Source organism: Rhinolophus sinicus, chromosome 14 (genome assembly GCF_057876585.1).
Source record: "Rhinolophus sinicus isolate RSI-liver-muscle chromosome 14, RSI-T2T, whole genome shotgun sequence".
NCBI lineage: Eukaryota > Metazoa > Chordata > Mammalia > Chiroptera > Rhinolophidae > Rhinolophus > Rhinolophus sinicus.
The window spans coordinates 51,097,253-51,122,009 of NC_142514.1; the positions used below are offsets into that span (position 1 = coordinate 51,097,253).

Genomic DNA, 24,757 nt, shown 5'->3' on the forward strand with positions numbered 1-24,757 from the left:
GGTTGTGGTGAGAGCCCTCTTCCCAGTTTGTAGATGAGGCCACATCTTCTACTGTGTCCTCATATGGCAGAGAGAGAGACAGAGGCAGAGGCAGAGGCAGTCAGAGACTTCTGGTCTCTCCTCATCTTCTTACAAGGACACTAATGCCATCATGGGTGTCCCACCCTATAAGTCTAATTACCTCCCAATGGTTCCACCTCCCAATACCAACACTTAGTCTTAGGGCTTCAACATATGGATTTGTCCAGTGAGAGGCAAGGCACAAACATTCAGTCCATAACAATCTCTGATTGGAGAATGTGCCTATGAATTTTATCTACATGGTGTTTTCACATGTTTTAAACTAGAATATCTTGGAAAAGTCAAGCATTCTCCAGTTTACCCCAGTCCCTGACACTCCCTACTGATTATTCCTTACGGGATACTCAACCATGTTGTCTACCAAGCCTCTGTGGATACTTGAATAATAATTGACTCTTGATTTAAATCATTTAACTTCTAAAAATTTAGCAAGATTTGGTATCAATACACTCTTTTGATTCTCTCTTATAGGATGGAGAACCTAATAAGGGGAAGGAATCCCCCACAATATCAGAGGAGTCCTTGTAAAGAAGTTCGTGCAGCACTTCGGAAGAGACCTGAAGAAGAGTGTAAGTATGTTTAATAGGATTGTCTATGTCCTAGATAAATTTTGGTGAGTAAAACTGAAAAACTAAACCTTTAAGTAATTAATCGATAATAGAGGTACTTAATACATATTTATTGAATCAAATTGAATTTATTTTTAAAAAACTTATTACCACACGTTACCTGGATTGAGACAACACTAAGAGCTTTGTTAAGATGCTCTGCTGATAATTGGTTTCCATGTTCAAACGAGATTGGAAAAGGGTGTACAATCTAACATATCTTAGATATTTATATCATGAACATGAATATTTTTGAGGAGTCCAGAAGTTAAAACGTTTTTCTTGAAATGTGTTTAAAATCAACATTTTTCAGTTTCCTTTGACCATAATGATCTTTCAATTTATATATTTTTTAAACTGAGGACTCTTTGGAAACCACTACATTAGACTGAAGAATAAATATGTAGTGGTAAATATAAACTCATTGGACAAGCAGAAACATTTGATTTAATCCCATTTTGGAAAACATTTTTGAAAATGAAAGATATGTATCCCACCATAAACTCATTTTACTCCATCTTCATATTATTTAATGTTAGAATATATAATTGTGTGTAGATAATTTTTAAATATTTCTAGTCTGCAGCATTGTTGGAAACATTTGGCATAATATTTGCATTTTAAGTTTCTAAGCAGTCCCATAATGCTAACTTTCCTCAGGGTAATTGCATGTAATTATTTTCATGGAAGTAAATCACATACCATTATGACAAAAATTTATCTCAATTTTGTCCTTTTCCAGGAACTTCCATTTTATAAGGATAGAGCTAATGCAGTGGGTATACTGGAGGGTACAGTTTAGTAGACTTTTAAAATTACATTGGCATTTTACATTAGTTTGAAGTACACTGTTCTAAATAAAGACCAAATACATGGAAGCTGGGCACCCTCATGGCAAGTAGAATGTTTTTTGTTTTGTTCTGTTTTATTATAAAGTCAGTAGACAACCTGATTTGGCATCTATGTCATTCAATGTAATGTTAGTTTTCTTTTAATTGGTAGATTTATAGTTTCTAACAGTCCAAATGATATCCAATTAAAACTAAACTTTGAAAATGGAGATTGAGTTCATAGGTATTCTAAAACAAAAACTATGATATGAAAACTATAAGATCATACAAAAATGTTGTGGTTTCTTCTGTGTGATAGTTCAACAAAATCAGCTTAGTTACTAGTATAGTTCTGCAAACTTTATTTAAAAACTTTGAAGGGATATTTGTGAATAAAGCTACAGTTGATTCTCACAGAGTTGCTATTTAACGTATACAAAGTAATTTTTCAGTCCTCTATACTGAGTTGGTCTAGGCTAGAGGGCAACCAGCTATGTATGGTATATTGCCCAGTCCAGCCTGACACCTATTTTTGTAAATAAAATGTGATTGAAACACAGCCATCTCCTCTTTATTTAGGTATTGTGTATGGCTGCTTTTGCACTACAAAGGAAGAGTTAAGTAATTGTGACACAGATAATATAGCCCACAAAGCCAAAAGCATTTTTCTGATTCTTCACAGAAAAAGGTTTTTGAACACTGGTGTAGGCCAGTGGTTCTAAAAATGTGGTCTTCAAACCAGCAGCAGCATCTGAGAGTGTGTTAGAAATGCAAATTTTAAGGGCTGCAACTCACATCTACTGAATCAAAAACCTCGTGAGAGTCAGGTCCAGTAACCTGTGTGTTTTGATGTAAGCCCTACAGCAGATTCTGACGTAAGCTCAAGTAGGAAAACCACTAGCTTAAGTCAAATGACTGGCTGCAGATGATAACAAATCATCCTGGATCAAAAGACTAATGGTTATAGGCATATTTCAGAGTCTAATACAAGACACATAATATAACTGATCCTTGTGTTATAACAAGACGGTCCTCATCAGTTGCACGGTGGCAGTCAGGGCCATTTTTAAAATATCACTACAGAAACAAAGCTGGATTGACTATGTTACAGAATATGGAAAGACATAATGAGAAATGAGAAACCTGTAAAATATTATTCTCTTCCAGAGCAGTCTTAATTATCCCTTGTTAGTACAATGAACAGTTCTTTTTGTCCTGTTACAGACCACTGTCAATTCCCTAAGAAAGAAGCCTTTTTATTAGAATACAGGTAGCCTATTATATTAGTTAATTAAGACACTAACTTTAGTTAATTATGTAATTAGTTAATTTTAGCCAATTAGTTAATTAAAACATTAACACAGGAGGGGTTTATTCTCTAATGTGACACTTAATGTGACCAGCTGCAGGACTCTCAGTATTTTTTTTTTATTCTAAGACTCAGTTTACTTATCTGAAAAATGAGAAAAATGATAGAGCTTATCTTGTAGGATTGTTTTGAGAATTAAGGGAGATGTTTACTTGGCACAGAACCTGAGACAAAGCAAGTTTTCTTTCTTTCCTCTCTCTTTCTTTTCACTTGTTATTATTGTTCTTCTTATTTCAAACTAATCATATGTGTGAGGATAACAAACCATGTTTCCGATCACAGAAAGGAAAATTCACAGAAGTCATCACTATTATTTTTAGAAACAATAACGGGTGGCAAGGAATAGGTGTTAAACAAATGACATAAAGCTGAAATTCTTGCAGCAGTGTTAGTAACGCATTTTAAATAGTAATTTGTCTTACACAATGGCGTAGTTCTTTCCCTATCATTCTACAAATTCATAAGGGATATAGACAAAGACTTGTTGGTCAACTCCCAAGGAAAACTGTCACCTTAGAAAATCATCATAGAAAGACAAATGGCAGTGGCTTCCCTGTGCTGAGAATTGAAAGAACAGAGGATCTTCCAGATGCAAAGAGAGACTTCTTGCATTGAGAGATATTGCAGGAAGATTTTGCAAAACAGCGTTATTCATAATGCTTCCTTTCATAACATTTTATACTACTTTTCCAATATTTCAATGTGAAGATCAACATTAGGTCACCACACATAACTCTTAACCAATTGTTTCACGTGAATTATCTAAGTATGCTGCATCTAGCATAGCCAAGCAGCTTTCAGTAAAACTTAATTGTTCCTTGTAAAAGACAGACTTTAAAACATGCTCAAGGTACTTCCCATTAGACAACAAAAATAAAATCTTTGTTCTCAAAAAGCACAGCCCACTTCCGCCATAGACCCACATTCTTGTTCTATTCACAGGTGAACCTCTCTAAAAGGTCATCTATGCTCACCCCATTTACTTAACCCCACTCACTCCTCCAAACTCATGCTATCTGGCTCCTACCCAGTTATTCTCCTGAAACAGCTTTCATTCACACCGCCAGTGGTCTCTTCATGTTGCTGTGTTCATTGTCTATTGCTGTGTAACAAATTACCACAAATCTCGTGGCTTCAAAGAGCACTTGTTTATCATCTCGCAGTGTCTGTGGGTCAGGAGTCCAGGCAGGGCTTAGCGGGGTTCTCGGCGTTTAATGTCGTACCAGGCAGAAGTCTCGTCAGAAGCTCAACTGAGGAAGAATTTACTTCCAAGCTTCCTTTGGCTGTTGTCCGAACTTGTTTCCTTGGGTTGTATGACCAAGAGCCCTGCTTTTTGCTGACTTCCAGCTAGAGGCCACTTTTAGGTTTTACAGGCCTCCTGCAGTTCCTTGCTATGCATACCTTATCCATATGACTTCTCACTTCATTGAGCCAGTGAGGAGACTCCCTCAGGGAGGGCCCTGTCCTCCTTTAAAGGGATGTCACCTGCATAAACCAGGCTCAGCCAAGATAATCTCACTTTTGATTAATTTACAACCAACTGATTTGGGGCCTTAACTACACCATCACTTTTCCGGTATTCTGTTGGCTAGAAGCAAGTCCCAGGTCCTGACAATCCAAGGGGAGGAGGGGTTTACACAGGACTTGAACACTTGCGGACGGAGTATAATATCATGAGGCCATCTTAGAATTCTGCCAATGTAAATTCTGCTAAATCTATCAGGCTTCTTTTTCCCCCCAGGGCTCTTTTTACTTCTTAGCATAAATCAATAGTTGATTATTTCCTCCTTTTGAAAACCCTCTAAGGTCTTGGCTATCATAACATTATACTCTCCTGGTTTTCCTCCATCTCTCTGCTTATTCTTTTACATGATCAACTTTCTCTTGCCAGCCATTACATATTAGAATTCTGAAAACTGTTTGAAGTCATCTGCTTCTAAATAAACTCTTTCCATAGACAATCTCATTACACCCACAGCATCAATTACTCCTATAATCGCATGACTCACAAATTGATACCACCAACCCAGACCTCTTTCCATATATCAAAAGGTCTACTTGACACATGCTCTTGGATATTTTGACAGTACTCAAACTCACCAAATCTATGATCTTTCTCTCAAAACCTGAGCTTTTTTCCATGTTTTTTTTTTGTGTTTTTTTTTTTTGTTTTTTGTTGTTTTTTTGTCTGATTGCTAGATGCTCTTAATTAGTTTCAAAGGACATAATCTAGGAGTCATCTTTCATACCTTCTTCTCCTTTTTACTCTCACATCCACTATGATTTCAAGGCCTTCATTTTCAACTTTTGAATATGTTTTGAACCTGTTCATAGATCACCTCCTCTGCACAGATTCTAAGATTCTACCAGATACTCCCGTAAGTAGCTTTCCTATACACAGTTCTGAACGCTTTTCACCTTAAAATGATCCTATGGTGATTGCCCATTCAAGAAAGACACAAGTCTTACTGTAGTTTATAGTATATTGCATAGTCTGGCCTCTAACCGCTCTTCCCCCCTTAGCTTCATCTCACATTTTATTCCTTTGCCCTTTGTGTTCTTTTAATTTCTGAACATATTTACTGATAAAAGAACAGAATATATACTTTTGAAATGTTATAGAACCAGAGAACAAAACAATTTTTCTGGAAATGAAGAATATACTTTTGGGAAATAATGAGTGCAGAAACTAGAAGAAAAACTTAGAAAGTTGTTTAAACTTTTCAAAATCACAAGAAGATGAGTACTATATAAAATAGCTTCAAAATAAATAATACATCCATATTTATGTGGGTTTATTTCTGGGTTTTCAACTCTATTCAGTTATTCTGTGTGTCTGTTTTTCTGCCAATAACATGCTGTTTTGATTGTTGTTCTGTAGTACACGCTGAAGTCAGGGAGTGTGATACCTCCAGTATTGTTCTTTTTTTCTTACGATTGCTTTGGCTATTCAGGGTCTTTTGTGGTTCCAAAGAAATCTGATGATTTTTTGTTCTATTTCTTTAAAAAATGCCATTGGGATTTTGATGGGGATTGCATTAAATCTGAATAGTGCTTTGGGTAATATGGCCATTTTAACTATGTTGATTCTTCCAATCCATGAACATGGAATGTCTTTCCATGTTTTTTGTGTGTCTTCTTCAATTTCTTTTAAAAATGTCTTACAGATTTTAGTGTATAGGTCCTTCACATCCTTGGTTAAGTTTATTCCTAAGTATTTTATTATTTTTGTTGCAATTGCAAAAGGATTTTTTTTTTAAATTCTTTTCCTGAGATTTCATTGTTACTATATAAGAATGCAATGGATTTTTGTACAATGATTTTGTAGCCGGCTACTTTACTGTATTCATTTATTGTTTCTAATATATTTTTGGTGGAGTCTTTAAGGTTTTCTATATGTAGCATCATGTCATCTGCAAAAAGTGATAATTTAGCTTCCTCATTTCCAATTCTAATGCCTTTTATTCCAATAAACTTTAATTTAAAAAATTAATCAAAAATAAATAAACAAACAATATGGAAAAAAGCAATTTTTTATTTCAAAAAATAAAGGAAAGAAATAAAAATGAACACTGATGAGGAAAGGAATTATAAAAAGCTAAACACGAAAGTAGACTTAAAATCTCCCCTGGCGTCAATAAAATAATTAATAATGTAAAAATACAATAAAGAACAAATTTGAGGAACAAATACTGGAAACCCATGAATACAAAAGAAATATGACCAGATAATAAGTATGAAGGGAAATAATGACAAATACGGACAAATAAAGAATGGAAATCCAAGTTAAGAATTATAAATTGTTCTAAGAAAGAAATCAGAGCAATTTACAGGGGAAAAAATCATCAAAGCCTTAATTGAATATATTTTTCAAAGTTATAAAAACATCTGACAATATATTAAAATGTCTTACAGTGTGCTATACTAATCAGTTAAATGAGATCTACACCCAGATACATCAAACAAATATTTTAGAATTATATTATCAGCTCTTTGAAGAGCAAGATATTTTATTTACAATTGTGTCAGCAGCTCCCTGCATAGTGCCTGGGAGTTAGGAGATATTTAACAAATATTTCAGATTGAATGAAGAAATGAATTACTTAACTTTCAAAGTAAAAGTGCACTGCAGGGATCTGCTTGAGGAAAAAGAAAGAGAGGGGGAGGGATAGAAAGTAAGAAAAAGGAGGGAAGGAAAGGAAAACAGACAAACAGAGGGAGAGGGAGAGGGTGAAGGAGAAGAAGAAAGTGAAGAAGGTGAAGAAGAAAACGATGAAGGAAGGAAGGAAGGAAGGAAGGAAGGAAGGAAGGAAGGAAGGAAGGAAGGAAGGAAGGAAGGAAGGAAGGAAGGGAGGGAAGGACAAATTTCTGATTATGGGACAGAAAGCATGGGCTCACCTTTCCCTGTTCCTCCATTCCAAATGCTATTGAACAGCCCAGAAATTCTTCAACAGACCATGGTATTACAACCTAATAAAAGGACTCTGAAAGCTTAAAAGAAGAATGCAGACTGGCTGGGACATCAGGACTTGAGGAAAGACAACATAATGTGTTCCTTGCATTTTCTTTTTATCTTCCATATATCCCTGGACTGGGCACTGGAGAGACCGACAGCCTGACACTGTCAAAAGACATAATAATAATAGTAATACTAATAATTTATTATTACTACTACTACTACTACTACTATTATTATTATTATTAAGCAAGAAGGGCCTCCTCTCACAATTCACAGGAATGGGAGAGGGGAAGCCCAACAGACCTTACAGAGAGCCCCAACCTCCATTCTGTAATCCATCTGAGCTGACAGGCAGTTTGATCCACCTGCAGCAACACAAGACTGAGACCCCAGGACCTCCCAGCCTGGCTCTCCCTGGCAGGCATACCTACGTGGCAGTAATGGTGACAACAGTGAAACTCTGTGTCTCTGTTCCTTCCACCCAGTGGCATAAGGAGACCCAGGCACATTGCCTTCTGAACCTTCCCAGAAGGTAACTCAGTAACACCAGGGAGCCCAGAAAAGCACCTTCCTACCCTGGCAGATGGCACCAGTAGGGTTTGATTGAGAGCCCAACAGTGCCAGAAGAATAAAGCTGACCAGAACAGCATTAGCATTACAAGGGATCAGAAATTGTTTCCCCTTTCAGTGCCAGCCATGGATTGACTGTGAGTCTGTCTAGTGGCATGGTTTCTACAAAGTCTGGTGAGTAACCCTAGAGGCCATTGCCATGTGGGATTACTTAGGCCTATACAACTGCTGTCATTCTTATTTTTCTCATCGGGAGAATTAACCTCATCATGTTACTAACCCAAAACAGCGCTTGTTACTTCAGAAATGTGTGCCTCCAGGGACCCAGTGAGGCTAAGTGTGTACTCTTTCAAGAAACTTGCTTTCTTCAACATTGTCAGGCCTTGAGTAGAATTTCTTGAGTAGAATATATATATACTTGTTTTTTGGTTTTTTTACAGATGTGAAATAGGCCTGTTGTATTTGATCTCCCTCTATTGGTTTACTGCTTTTTAGGGAAAGGTTACCAGTTAAAATACAAGACAACTGGTTAAATTTAAATTCAGGTAAGCAACAAGTAAATTTTTAGTATAAATATATCTCAGACTATATTTAGGGCATATTTATACTAAAATTTATTCATTCTTTACCTGAAACTCAAATTTAATTGGGTGGCTGTATTAGGGTTTTCCAGAAAAACATAATAGGGGTGACAAAAAAATGTACACAAGTGGACACTTTGGTCAACGTTGCTCAAGCAGTAGTTCACTGTAATCAGAAGTTTCTGGACACTGATGGTAACCACTAAGAGCACCTCTTGTAATTGCAGAAGTCAAACGTGACTTGTATTTATCTTTTGTTATCAGTATATATTAATACAGTTTTTTCCTTTCTTAAAATTTGTATACATTTTTTTGAGATCCCGTGTGTGTGTGTGTGTGTGTGTGTGTGTGTGTGTGTGTGTGTGTGTGGAGAGAGAGAGAGATCTATCTGTGTATATCTATATCTTTTTTAAAGGAAGATCTAACAAAGACAAGACATATGATTTATTAAAGAATTGGCTCACATGCTTATGGAGGTTGGTAAGCCTGAAATGTGCAGGGTAAGTCAGTAGCCTGGAGACCTAGGGAAGAGCTAGTGTTGCAGTACAAGTCCATAGGCCATTTACTGGCAAAATGTCTTTTCTTGGGAGGATGCCAGTCTTTTTCTATAAAGACCTTCAACTGATTGGGTGAGGCCCACCCATATTATGGAGGGAAGTCTGCTTTACTCAATGTCTACCAAAATTTAAACATTAATCTCATCCCAAAACACCTTCACAGAAACATCCAGAAAAATGCTTGATCACATATCTAGGCACTGTGGCCCAGTCAAGTTGACATAAAATTAAACATCAGAGTTCCTTTATTTGTATTTGCTAAACCTATAAAACCTATTTCAGGGGGTCTGAACTGAGTTTCTAAAAGTTTAAGTTGTTCCTTTAGTTGATCTATTTCTTTCTTTAACAATATGAAACTAGTACTATTTACTAATACTTATCACTTTTCAGTTCTTTGCTTTTGGACACAAATATATATTTTTCTAACATATTTTCCTAAACTTTGTTTCATGAGGTCTCCCATATGAGAGATATGAAGGCAGTAAGTTCTGAGTCTTTCAAAAGCCTCACTATTCAAACAAGTCATATTCATCCCCACCTTCCTGGATCAGATAATCCCACTGAGAAAGAAATTTTCTCTAAAATCAGCTTTAGACTCAAACTTGGACTTGATCTCTTATTGTTCTGCTGCCTTTTCCTGTAACATGTCTCCTCTAATATGTTTTGTCTTTGCTGGATCTTCCTTTAAAACAGTAATTCTATAAATTTCTGGAATGTTTCTTAATGGCAAGGAAATTCCTGTACCCTCACCTCTAATGATTTTTACCATTTTGAAATTCACTTAAGAATGCTTTAAATATTATTTTGTTGTTTTTCTGCCTTCTACCCTTAATTTTGTTCAGACTTTGTGGAATCTTGGCATCCCCACTCTTCAAGTTGTAGTTCCCAGTTGCTGTCATACTGGACTCTCTCCATAGCTTTAAAAGGCCACATCATCAGTAGTTTCCCAGATTCTGTCCTCTCTCAGGGATTTATTCTAGATTGTCCTCTGAAATTCTGTCTCTCTGCTTTGCTTAGATTTCTTTAGGCTCCAGTCACGGTTGTTTGATTTGGTAAAGCTGAAACATCTCCTGCCTTTTCTGAAAGATTAGTCAGCACTGGGTCTATTCATTTCTTTTTATTGTTTGTTTCTCTCGACTTTCAAGATCCCATTTTCCATTTTATATCTCATTTTCTATTTCATATCCCACTTTCAGGTTCATATCTAATCCCATAAAACCTCAATATTTCTCCTAATCAAATCTCTCGTTTCCTCCCAAGTAAGCACCCAGTTTTCCTTTACTTTGGTTTTATTTTTCTACTGCCTTCTGTTACAGTAATAAAACTGAAACATGCCTTTTTTCACACCACTCCACTTCCGTCTGGATATCTCACATTAACTCAGTTCTTACAGTCCAAGTGCTCCAAACACAGTCTTTGTTATTTCTTTTCATAGTCTTTAGGTGTACAATAATTTCACTGACTTCTGTTATCTCTTTCAGTGTCACCTAAGAGGGGGGAATGTCTTCGTTGTGAGGGCTCCCTATTACCTTTTATTTGTTTATTAATCAAATTCACCACTGTTCTGCTGGGACATCCACAATGAGTGTTCTGTGAATTATAAGGCCATGGATAGTGCTTTTGTGATGATTCAGCCCAAAGTTCAAGTTCATACAGCCATAACTCAAACACTGTGACCAGTATCCACTAAGGTCAGCAGGATCAACGCAGTGTTGATAAAAAGTTGGTAAAAATTTCCATCTTGCTTAGGAGTAAATCTGCTGTGAACCACCATCAACTCTCAAGTCAAATTCTGCATGGCTCACTTGCTAAAGCTGAAAGCCCAAAGCCATATGCCCTGGTCCCAACAAAAACTTCTCCAACTGTTGTTTGAGTCACCAAGATCAAGTAAGCACCCTATTACTTTTTTTGACGACTTGTGTTTATTACTGATAAAACATATTGGAGGATGTTGCTTGAGTGCATGGCTACATTGATCTTCTTAAGATTTAGCCCATCTAGCATCATAACTATGGGGCGTGCTGCTGTACAGCCAAGGCCTTGGTGGGCAAAAGCAGATATCCCAGATGGGCTCCGGAAGGAAGAGAGGAGAAGGGTCTTCCTTCAGATAACTCCTTCCACATCCATGGAGAAAAGAATGAGTCAAGAGCCCAGGAAGTTTAAGGAAAATACCTCCTCGTGGAATCCTTAGAAGTAAGACTTCTACAAGAAGTCCCCTCCTACAAGACTACCTACCATGGCACTTATAATCATGAAACAGCTCTGGCAGTTTTTGTGGGTTCAGTCTGCCGTGAAGTGACTGCATATAAATGTCTACAATACCTGCTCTGGGATGAAAGACCAACCCAAAGAGCTTCTGGTAAAACATTCATGTCCATGAAGCACCGTAACTCCATGAAGATTGTCCTATGCTAGTTTAATTTAGTTTTCAACCCTTGGTACTTTCTTATACTGAGGCCACCTCTCTGGTGCCTGACGAAATGACCCCCTGCCAAAACACTTGATCCAGAATGACTTCCAAACCATGCCCCAGAAAGAAAAGGCTCTATCCAGAGCAGCCATTAACTAAATCAACAAGATGTCTCCCATAATTTGAGAATCCCATCTGACTCTTCTTTTGTTTTTCTGCTCCCCAGGAATATTCAGAAAAGTGCACAAAATTTCTAGTACCCTTTCTTATCCCTACAACCAAACTCATTACATTCTACTTCTAGCCTAGACATCTTTGTATAAGTAAGATGTTGAACAACCATAGTTTATGACCTAATTGATAGGGAACTATATTTTTGTCTCCCTCTGTCCTTTTAAAGGGGGATAATCTTCTCCTACCCCTGATGTCGCTGACCGCCTCTTAAGAAATAGACAGCCCTGTAATTGTTATAAGTCACAAAGCAGCCTCAATTTTGTCATTAGATTATATCAATCTAAATTATTGATCAACACTTTAATCTCCATTTAAATGTAAGACTTTTCTTTCCTCACCTCCACACCTGTCTGACTTTACATAAGAAGGTGTGGTCAGAGCCTTTTCACTCCCACCAGCTTCACTTTTTGAATTTCAAGCAACTGTTTCAGATCCCCTCAAATTAAGGAAAGATCTGGAGAAACTTGAAGGGACAGGGAAGCTCTCGTGTGCCTGTGGCTGGAGGACTTTATTCTTTCTAAAGAGACCTTCAAAGTAACTATTTGAGGAGTGAGTTTCATGGCTTCTCTTTGGAGAATCCCTTATCTGGCAGAACTTCTCCCCGGCCTCTGCAGATACATCTCCTTCCTGAATGTCATTGCAACACTTTCTGCATCTCTTAGGAAGCCAGTGTTTACCTTCAGGTTCTCGCTTGTGGGTTCATCTGCCCCTCTAGGCAACTGTATTGGGCAGGACATAAGATGACCCCACATGAGTTCTCTCCTTTGTGTGCCCTACTTCTAATGCACAGGAGCACTCACGCCTCCCTCGCTCAGGCGAACTTTGGGCATGTAGGCAGATCCCAACGCTGCCATGTAGCTTCCTACACCCCGTTGCACGGGCTGCATTCACCCCCTAAGCACAAGTGAAGCACCAGTCTTCCGTGTTTTCAATTGCAGGAAAATAGTTCAAGTTCTCTGAAGGGTTCCATGGAGACCTCTCCTGCCAAGCCTGAAGTGAGGGAAGTAGCATTAGGAATTCCTTACTGATAGATGGGAAGAGCCGTCATACTATAGCAAAGCCAATGAAATCCCGTCACCACTTCTCCTCCTTCAACACTTCGATCCCTTTTAAATCATTAATCAGGCTGAGGGATCCAAAAGTACTTGAGCTTCGCTGGCACAGAACAGATAGGCGAATACAGATCCTGGAGGCAAACTGCCTGTGTTTGAGTGACAGCTTTACTATTTACTAGGTGTATGATGCAGGCAAGTTGCTTAAACTCTCTGTGCTCCAGTTGACTCTTTGAAGACAATAATGGTAAGGATTAAATTAGTTACTATGTGTAAAGCTCTTGGAATGATTCCTGGCATGTGGCAAACACTACATAATTATTTGCTATTACTATTCCTTTGTAAATTCTGCATACATCATTCTGGCTTTGAACTATAACATCTATGGTATCTTGCTGCCTTTATTGAAGTCTCTATTCAAACATCCTGTCATACTTGTGAGTATATCCAGTTCTTCTGTTGGCCTAGCAGAAACCCACATTAACCTGGCATCTTCATGTGTTGTCCTCACAGCACTGAATGGTAACCAGAATACACCAGTGAGGCCATGAAAGCCTTCTTTCTGTATCACCTGTGAAACTGGTTCTGCCACTTCACAGAGTAGCAGTGGTAGCCCCTAAAAAAGTTATCTAGGAGCTGGCAACATATCTAACTTCCTCACTCATGCCACAGGGGGAAGAGAGGAGTAAAGAGGAAGAAAGGGATAAAGACCTAGAAAATTCCAAAGAACTCAGCAGTAGTAGTCCATAGCTGGTCTCTCTCAAACCATTAAAGTGACTCAGTTCCAAAGATTTGAAATCAGTATCTCCCTACTTCAACTTATACTTCTCAGCAGAGAGATAATTTGCCCAGCCCAGTTTGAGTCTTTTTTTTTTTTTTTTTTTTTTTTAGTGTGCCAAATCCAGGGTCGTGTGGTGTTGTATATTAAGGCCATTTCCAGGAAGAAGAAATCCTTGTTATCCTGACAACGTCCCAGGAGGTGTCCATTGTAGTTCGGAGTATGCGGTCCTCCCATACCCACTGTGGCTGCCTCTCTGTCATTAACCTCTGGCATCCTTGATTTCTGACCCGCTGCAGCCCTAGCTGCAAAACCACAAGTGATTTTCAGTAGGGTCAAGGTTTAGTTTTTTGTTTTTTTTATTATGCTAAGTAAAACTGTACTTGTGGCTTTAAAGTGGTGGATAAAAGATATAGACCAAGCCTCAAGAAATTTCCTCTATAAATTGTCAAATCAGCTGTTGTAAATAAAGGAACAAAGAAGTACATGAAAAGGACAACTTATTAGTTAGGAAATGTATGCATTTTATATATTTCAGGCTCACTGGAATAAAGTTAGTATAAAATAGCCCCCACCCATAAAAAGCAGAAATACTGTTAATAGAACATCATGTTGTGAATTTTGCTTCATGAGAGACGTAGCGCTGTAGAGACAGAATCTGTGTCTCTGTGACACCCGCAGGGCTGAGCCCAGTGCCTGGTACTTGGAGATGCTTGTTAAATACTTGCTCATTGAATGAATGAATGAATGAATGAATAGTAGAAGACATCTTCGTTAAAAAAATACATACACTTCAATTTTTGTTGTTGTATCATCCATACTAAATGAAAAGGAGTCCTTACATTGAAAGCATGCTAACGCCAGTGGTGCACTTATGAATTCATGTTCCTTGGAGTTTACTGAGAGCTCCATTAACAACTAAAACTCTGCTCCTTGTGAGGCTGTTTTTATATGTAGAATAAATGAGTGCTTCTATGTAATAAACATCCTGAAAGCAAGGAATGTATTCTAGTCCCTTTGGAAGATTCTCTGTTTTTTTGTGTGTGTTTTTTAAAGAAAACCATTTAATTGGAACACGCTATTTTAGAAAGAGTTGGCTTCATTTATTTCCAAATTAGTACACAGAGGACATTTGTACTCAAAGATTTTAAAAGTATCTCCAGTATTGTATAGGTTGGAGGAGAGATTGCATTTTATCTGTTTTCATTGTTTGAATTGATGGTGGGTCCATGTGGTATGATGTACAGAAAGTTATTGCATCAATAACTTGTAAATTTTGTGTTTAAGTTCATTTACATTTTCATAACAAATGTCCAAAAATCAGGCATTGTGTTGTTTTATTTTGTGTGCGTTTGAACATTCTGCTGTCAAAACCAAAGTGAAATACTTTTTTAAAAAATTTAGTTCTTTTAAAATTAAAGTTTATTGGGGGCAACAATTGTTAGTAAAGTTATGTACATAGGTTTCAGGTGTACAACTCTGCAACTTTTTAATTTTAAATTTTAAAAGCAAAAATATATGTGACTTGTTATGCTATTTGGCTGTATGCCTGAAGAGTGAATAATGTCACCTGTCTGCTGACAGGTCACCACACACCACGTTTAATCAAGAACATATTTTCAGCTATAGTATGTGACATGTCACATGCCTATCAGTTTACTGTCAGACAAGATAGAATACCTCATAAAGTGCATCAGTTCTCACTGCTCTCTTTTGGAGCCTAGCACTGCAGATGACAGTAAACATGACAGCTTTTGTGATCAGCACATTTTTGCTGACATCCTGTTCTTAACAATACTCTGGCTAGACAGTATTACCAGGAATAATCCATGGTGGAAGAGTCATTCCTGCATCCTCAACCACCAAATGATTTTTAAGCTTTTCTAAGGTTTTGTTTTTCAGACTTTTGTCCCATTCAGCCAAATTTTTAACTAAACTTGTTATAAAATTAATCGGGAACAGGAAAAAGAGAAAAGAAACTCTTAAAACCTCACTCTTTCATTCTTGACTCAAAGGCTATATTTACCAACTTTTAAGAACCACAGTATATAATGAAGGATACAATCAAAACTCAGCGAGAGAGATGTGAACTTAAAGTATATAAAGGAGGCAAAAATGATTTTTGATTGAATATACAATTATAGTGTTTCAGAAACTCATTATTGAGATACATATTTTTGATGATAGGTGAAATGTAGACAATATCTAAGGCACAGTATAATATGTACTGAATAGCCACGATGCCTTTTTGTTGTTGTTTTTTTAAATCAATGAGTCACGAAAGGGTGAGCAGTTTTATGACAAGCCATTATCCAGACATGTTTTCCTCTCCTAGGATCAATTGCAGTGTTTATTACATAGACATGATTTATATTTCTGGTGTTATGTATTATCTACACAGTCATTAAGCAAGTTCATGAGGTGGCCCATTCCCCGGCTCACTGATCCGTCTGCATAGACTCCAGCCTTCAGTTATTTAATGCTTTTTTGTTCTTCTGTGATCCTGGAATAGTCTGAAAACACTAAAACTTTTAAATGAGTCTTACCTCAGATTCACACATGACCTTTCATTTTTGCCTGTCCTGATATATTTTATCTTGAAAATTCTCACAGAACTGAACCTTTCCTGGCATCATTTTTTAAGATAAGTGTTTATACAATAGATAAGTACTTTATCTAATTGTTTAATGTTTCAAGGCAAAGACAAATCTTGTTTTACTTTTTTTCATAAAATTTGTGTTCTGTTTTTATATTTCAATATTAAATGTAAGTGTTTCAGATACATTTTTGGATGGGGCTATGAGAATTGAGGAGGAGGTTATTTTTATTCTTAAATTGCACTCGTTAGCTAGTTCATCCAAGAATGGGATAACTTTAGAGTTCTTTATGCTATCCCACTAGTTACATATCTGCATATCTATTCTAAGAATAAATTTAAATCTCTGGTCTATAAAAATCCTTCAGTAGATTATGTAATTGTTGCTTTAAATGCCCCAAATTGTGTAAATATATGTTCGTGAATGTGTGTATGTATATAGCATGTATATAATGTGTATATTAACATATTTTAACTTCAGTTGGAGCCTTGCGCTTTAACTAACATTAATGTTTCATAATAAAAGGGTGTCAACATACGAGGATGGATGGATGGATGGATGGATGGATGGATGGATGGATGGATGGATGGATAGATAGATAGATAGATAGATAGATAGATAGATAGATAGATAGATAGGCAGATAGGCAGATAGGCAGATAGGCAGATAGGCAGATAGGCAGATAGGCAGATAGGCAGATAGACAGATAGACAGACAGACAGACAGACAGACAGACAGACAGACAGACAGATAGATAGATAGATAGATAGATAGATGGACATAGATAAACATGCACTTAACTTAATCCCTATTCTTTATTTTATTGAACTATCTTCCATTTCCTTTCTAAACTTGAAAAACTAAAGGATTAGGTCAGTGTTTACAGGTCGTCTAGGTTATGAGATACATAAATCAAGAAATTAAACATCTTTAAGAATTTTGCATCAGATTTGATGTGCCTCCTTGAAGCAGATTAAGAATATTTGTGGGTTATCTTTTCTCTTGTTGCCTCTCTTCCAGGAAGCAAAAAGATGCATTCAATGGGAAGGCACGGTAAACATATTAGTCTTATAATAAGATCTTTTCTATTTTTTTTTCTTTTTATTTTTCTATTTTTTTCTTTAAAACTATTTTGTACCTACGTTTTATTATAAGCCTCCTCAAATGCTTTTATGAAAGAGATAAAGAAAAGGGAAGAAACAAAATGTCTATGTTTTGTGCACTTTATCCATTAGTTCAGTGAGTACTTACCAAGCACTTGCTACTACTATGTGCACAGTTTATTTACTCATTTTTTCTTAGGGACGTCATGTAACATAAATTTCTTCTCATTTTAAGGAATAATTTGTCCACTTGGAAAAGCAAAACTTTTTCAAAAGAAAAATCAACTGGGGAGTAATTTCTTCCAATATACAAATATCTATAATACCTAAGACCTTATTTGTATTTGATAATTTAGAAAACTTTTATTAATGAATATACATTAAAATTGTAAAGGCAAAAAAGAGAATAAAGTACATTTTATGAGCATTTGAAAACCATTTTGCAAATTGTAGAATTACTAAATTGAGTAAATTATCATAATTTTGGCTTTGGGCAACTTTAATTTTTCTGAGCCTCCATTTCTCCTCTATAAAATGGGAACTATATTACTACTTCATAATGACTCATTGAGTTTTTAATGTTACAGAATGGCTTTTGTGCAAAGTAAAGACTGTTTATGGTTATTTGCAATTTTAAATTAATTTTTATTTTGTAAAAGTTAATATTTTTAACTTTAACACACTTTTTCATATTTTTTAAAAGTTGAACATACAAATCTTATTCTATTTATAAATCTAGTAAGTTTTTCAAATCAGTTTAAAACGTTATTATTCAAAAACTATTAAATTTTTGAAAATATTTCCATTTTCCTCATAAATCAAATACATTTATCTTCTTGATTAGATATTTTATGACCTGATGAAACAAGCAAAACCTTCTCAAGGAATTACACCACTCTTGAGCATCTAATAAATTAAATGTATAAATGTAGTAAATTTCAAGCTCTCGCAAGCATTACAATGCTATTATTAATCAACTAAATGAAATTCTATGCATTTCCACTTAACCTCATAGCTCAGTAATTCATTTTTCATTTCATTTGGAATCACATGCCCTTATGCTATAACACGTCAAATTTCGAATATTATCAACACTTTTAACACCACTTACAAAATTTTGTTACATTAAACTTAAAATTATGAATGGAAAGTGATTTTCTTCATGATCTCAATTTTTAATTTGTAAGTGTTCCCAGAATTAGACACTTTTACCCACTCCTTATGTAACTTTCCCCGTTGCAATGATAAACAACATTAAACCTTAGTGTTATAACAACAAAATTTATTTTCATACCATTGCATGTTTGCTACATATTGGCTGAGATTCTGCTCCAACTTCTCTTTGTTCCAGAATCTAGAAAGGAAATGAAGTCCATATCTAGGATTTACAACAGAAGTCAAAGAGCACTAGTAGTACAAGCATAGGCTGGCTTAAAGCTTCTCCTGGCTTGTCTTCCATTATCCAAAGTGAGTCACATGACCTGGGCTAACATCATTGAGGCAGGAAGTATGATCCTCCTATAGGAAGAAACACCCATAAGGAAGAGCCTGACAATATTGAGAAATGCTGCAAATATTTTGTGATCAATCAATATGTTCTACTACATCTTCCCTCCAAAAACACATGGTCATATTATTACCTAATTATTTCTTATGTGAATTTTCAACCTAGTACTCAGGTTACAGCTTTTTTTTTTTCCCCAGTAATTTCTTTACTACATGACAGAATGCCATTTTTTTAATGCCTTTATGAGGCCTTACACTCATGATAAATTACCTAAGGCTTAAGTGAGATAATGTAAATAAAAGCATCTACACATCCTTAATAAATATAAGTAGGAATACATTGATTTTTATTCTTTTGTTTCTGACTTCATCCTTTTGGGTTCCATTTTGCTTGTATAGTTGTATGTTTTTTTGTTCAGGCTCACCATGTGAAGCAAAATCACTCACCTATGCATGGATAAAGGAATTTTGCTGTTCTATCATCAGTTACTCTGATTTCCAGTCATTCTGGGCTCAGAAACAGAATCTGGAATTTATCATTACTCCGACCCACCCCTCTGACTGCTCTAGAAATTATATTTATATTCATTTAGCCTTTCACATTGGTTTTTTTAGTGGCCAGATCACACTGTTTTCTTATATTAAACTAATGATTGACAATAAGCAAACTGCAAGTCATTTTCACACATGGTTTTAAGCTTTTCAGTTATCTTTTATGTATGTATTTGTGCACTAAGTTTTTTAAGATGCAAGACTAATCTGACTAGCCAGATTATAGAAGGAATGAAAGTCAGGCAGAGGAGTTTAGATTTAATGATGTAGGAAACAGGAAATAATTGAGTTTTCGGAGGCAGGAAATAGGAAAACAGCATGGTGTCAGTATCACAGTGTAGTGAAAAATATGGGATTTCATGTCATACCATCCTGGATTGATCCTGGCACCATCAATATAGCCTCAGTATTCACATCTTGTAATGAAGATCCCACTGCCTAACTCCTAGGGCTATCATTTCTTCACTGATTCCAAAAATACTGGGCTCCTAGTTTTTACTAGATGTTAGTGAACAAATGAAACTTAGTGTTGATCTCATTATGCTCACAGTCTAGGGACAAATACAGAAAATATATAGGAAAAGGAATAACTTACTAGTGAACAGTTGTGATAAGGACTCAGAAAGAAAGAATCAAGTGATAGAAAACTGGGGTATGTGTCTTTAAATTCAGTGGTCGGAGAAAACCTCCCTAAAACAGTGACATTAAAGAGAAGTAAATGAGAAAACGGATCTGTAGCTGTTGAGGGCCTTCTCATGTCCTCTTTACCCTTAACATCTGGTATGTTCCCATGGCATCTAAGAGCAAGCCCTGTCACATCTTCCTGAGAACATTCTTTCAGCTTGTGTTCAGTGCAACCTGAAGTCAGAGGAATTAATGTCTCCAAGTGCAACCCTCAGTCGTTGACAGATGGGAGTGGACAATAAGTTGCCCACCTTCCTCCTGACTCCAGCCGCTTACCCTGAGCTATACTGCACAGTGAATCTCAGAGTTCCCAGTAGGATAAAGCTTTAGTTGCCCAGAGTGGTAATCACTTCATTACACACCCCTTACAGGCCTCCTTCCCTTCCCTGTTTCACTTCCTTGCTCTTCCACTGGTGTTTCCTAGGATTGACTCCCCAATAAAGTATTTCTTCTCAAATCTTTGTGTTAGGCAGAATCTATTGTGGGGTGAAACCAACCTTAGAGAAATACCCTCTCTAATCACCTAGAATAATGTCTGAAATAAACTATGCACCCAGTAAATGTTAATTCTCCTTTTCTTTGCCCTTCGTCCCTTGAGTCAAACATGCAAGACATAAATGTTTTAGGAAGTCATCTCTAGACTATGTTACAGTCTTGGAGGTGGGTACAGTTAGAGTCCGAGAGGCTGTTGAGAGGTAGACTATTGCTTTAGAACTGACAAAAAGCAGTAAAGACCCAGCTAGGCCAAGGTGACATGCCAGTGAAATTTAGTCACAACGGCCTGATTATGACTCGCTTGTATCCCTGACTGTGTATGACATACTTTTCTGGACCACATGGTTCTATGAAGTGGTATAAGAGGGTAGTGGTGCTATAAAGCTACCCCTGGGTAAAAGAAATTATATATATTATTAGGCCAATGAAAGTAGGTGGAGAGATCAGCAAAGTGAAATGGGGAAGAGCTTCCCAGGCCTCCTGCTCTTATCTGCCATGTCTGGCCTCCCAGGTAGCAGCGGTCTCAGGGGAAAATGTGGAAGGGCCTCTGATCTCCATCAACACCTCAGAGCCACCATATATATGATATTGTTCCTTCTCCTTGGAATTTCTTTTTAAGGATGTATTTTAACAGAACTGTATCCTTCATGCATTTTATTTTTCTCGGCAGCTAACTTAAAATAATTTCAGCTTTATTTGGGAGAGAAGACAGTGGTAGAAGTCAGAAAGAAAGAGTGAAGATGAGGTACTTAACAAAACCAACTGTGTTCAAGTCTCTCCCACATAGGATCAAAGTGTATCTGCATTATTTTATGTATATAGCGTAAAATTAAAGTATAAACAATGCTTTCTATATAAGTGCGTTTTCAAGTCAAGTAAGTGTTCCTTGTCCTCTCTTCCAACTCATTTTCCTCTTCTAAGCTAGCTTTAAACGGACATTCTGAAGTCTCTTGTGGATCTTGGAAATTTAAAAAAGTAACTTCCTACCAGGACCTACAGGTCTGGTCTGTTACCTGCTTATCTTTCCAATCCATTCTGTGACTACTCTCCTTCATGCTGGTTAGGCTGAGGCATACTTGCCATCATTTAGTTCCTCAAAATATGCCCATATCTTAGTGTCTTTTTGGATGTTGTTGTTTCTTCTCTCTAGAATTTTATTATTAGGTACTTACATAGATAGCTCTCTCTCATTCCTAGGTGTCTACTTCAATGTTACCTTCTTAGTGAGGCTTTCCCTGGCCACCTTATCTGAGAAGATGTATCAGTTAGCTAGTAATAAAATAATGCTGCATAACAAACACAAACAAAATCTCAGTAGCATGCAAAAATGAGTATTTATTCATCCCAAATGTCTGGGAACTGGTTGGGGCCTTCTCAAACCAGGCTGAGCCTCCCTCTGTGGCTCTGCTGATGTCATCTGGTCTTGTTCATGTCGGGAAGTTAGCTGATCTATGGTGCTTCTGCTGTTCAACTCTGTTCCATATATATCTCATCTTCCTTCTAGGACCGTGGGCTAATCTGGACATATTCATTTCATAGCCCATAAACGACAGAGGTGTAACTATCTGAGCAGAAATATGCAAGGCCTCAGAACAGTCCATTATTTCCATTTGTTGTATTGTCCAAAGCAAGTCGTAAAGCCAAATCTAGCATCAACAGTGTGCTACTCCCTTGGAAATGTGGGGGGTGTGAAGGGAACATTTCTGAACCATGATCCAATCTTCTCTAATAGGTCTCCTCTGTTATTCTAGTTCAATGTATCATGTTTCCTTCAAAGCATTTTTGTTTTTTGTATTCAATTGTCTAATATCTGTCTTGCCCATGAAACTTAGTTTTAGACAAGAAATAGACATACTGTGGAAACAAATTAAACCCCAAATATCAGCAGTTTAACAAAGTAAGTTTGTTTCTCCCTCATGTCACAGTACAGTGCAGATTGGGAGGCCTGCCTCTATTATAGTTATGTCAACTGGATCTGTGCAGCCTACTCAGGGGAAGAGAGAACCAAAAGATCAAATGAGGTGATTTTTTCCAGGGCCAGAAGTAGCTTCTATTACTTTCACCAATCATTGGCCAAATTTTAGTCACATGACCCCAATCTAGCAGCAGTGAGAGGTAGGAGTCAGAGAAATACAGACTTATTGTATATGCAGGAAAAGGAAATGGTGTGGTGAACACACAGCTTTGTTTCTACTGAGACTGTGAGGTCTTTGATAGCAAGCTATGTCACTAGCACCATAGTGCCTGGAAAATAGAAGTTCTCACTTGTTCAGTGAATGAATGCATGATACCTGACGTCAAAGTCAGTTTTTTCATCTATGAAAGAGGATAATGATACACACCTATCAGAATCATTATAAAGATTAAAGAAGTAATCTCTATAATAGAGAGCTTTATAAGAAAGATGTGCTATCTGGGGGCCTGCATAATTTATGACTTCATTTCTGTTTTAAAAATACTTCAGAAATGTTGAATATGAATTATTGTGATAACGAGGAAAAATTATTGACTTATGCAAATATGTGTAGACATCTGAAGCAAGACTTTACTTTTCATTTCGTAACATGATGGTCAAGAGTCTATGATCTAAAAAAGACTCAAGACAGGATATATAGGCAGAGAGAGGCAGAAGGGGTGGCCCCATCTAGCCCACTGGCTGCATTATAGCTACTGGGCTTCCTTCTCTTACCAGCACCACCCAGGCCAAGCAGGTCTACACTTATCTATTCTTTCCCACTCCCTGTAGAATTTGAGGGATTTAGAGAGGGAAGTAGATGTAAAAGGAACAATGAAAATATTATAGTGATCCATAAGGCTCTGCTATGTGTGTGTGTGTGTGTGTGTGTGTTGTTTTTTTGTTTTTGTTTTTTTTTCCTTTTTACAGATCTTAAGGTAAAACGCACATATGGGAAAAACAAGGAATCTTGGTTTTGTTAACCTAATTCAATTAAAATTTCAGAAAATGTATAAAAAGCTAGGGGCATCCGAGGCACTAACTGATCACTGGATTGGAAGGCTTCCATGAAATCCCAGATTGTTCTGAGTGCCCCTTCTCCAGGCTCCCACAGTACAATCTGGACACTTCTGTCATATCACGTCTCTGATTATATTTAAACCTGTTTTGGATCGTTGCCCCTCAATGACAAGTTTTTCTAGGGGCCTTATTCACATTGTATCCCAGAGCCCACACAATCTGCCTACCCAGAAGGCCTTAGTCTCATATTAGGAATTCTGTTTGCCCTCTCGTTTCTGAAAGGACTTCATGTCTCTACTTTAAAGCTCTGCCTTTAAATTTAAGTGACTTAACAGCACTCACTGCAAAGACAACCCTTGTTCCACCCAGATCTTACAATTCCAATGTTGAATGTATGGTCTCATGTTTTCTGGAATGCCCTTTAACTTTAGTGCTTCAGGGTGGCACCTGCAAGAAGTGACAAAAAATCCTAATGCATTTTCTGAAAATACTGGTGACTTTCAAAATAGAGTAGATTCTCACTCGCTAAGGATGGCGGTGGTGAAATTCCTCTTAAAATTATGAACAGACTATGCTATTTAAAATTTCTTTCAAGCTTATCATGGAACCTGGCCGTGATTCTTGCTTGGATTAGTGCTTATTAAATTTCTTTGATGTGCAGTACCTGTATTTCATTAGCTCCTAGAACATTATTGACAGTAAATAATCAATGATTATTAGTAATCATATCACAAAAACACTGAGACCATTAACCATGAGACAGAATTCAAGTTCTTAGCCAATTCAGTATCTATTTCAAAACATTCTTGACATTTCAAATCCGCTGAATTTTTCATTTATGCAGTAGTGGGAAACCTAAATCTAAACCTTAACCTTTAGTATTATCATGAGTGCCCATTATGCCCTCTGGTTTCAACAGGTTAATTGTAATGAACATTGAAACATTTGCATTAGGCTGTCTCATTTAATTACAATTGAGACGTGAAGCTGGGAGTTGTAGTGTTTGGCATACAAATCTGGCATTTACTGCGCAGCCATGGCTCGAGTGCTGTAGCAACAATTGTTAAATAGTGCAGTATCAGCAGAGTGATAAACACTTATTAGAAGCATTACTGCACATGGTGTGTTCACCTCTATTATAACCAAGAGGTTCTTTTTTTTTCTCCCTTCAACGTTAGCCTTAAAAATGTAATGTTCCCTGTAACTAAGTATATTAGGTCTCTTATAAAAGAAAAGTAAAATACTGTATAGAAAAGAGTGTGTGCTCCTAACATTATCTCCCTTCTCTGAAGAGTGTGCATGTCATGCTAGCCATTG

At 36.8% G+C, this 24,757-nt stretch overlaps 1 protein-coding gene across 9 annotated transcripts in view; it reads left to right on the top strand.

Moving 5' to 3' along the window:
• LRRC7 (leucine rich repeat containing 7) overlaps positions 1 to 24,757 on the top strand; it is a 526,722-nt gene that overhangs the window by 167,128 nt on the left and 334,837 nt on the right. For all 9 annotated transcript variants that reach the window (XM_088791197.1, XM_074334934.2, XM_074334932.2 and 6 more), the window contains one exon: positions 553 to 650. In XM_088791197.1, the coding sequence (XP_088647323.1) occupies positions 554 to 650 (97 nt within the window). In that variant the 5' untranslated portion in view covers position 553. The remainder of the gene's footprint in view (positions 1 to 552; positions 651 to 24,757) is intronic.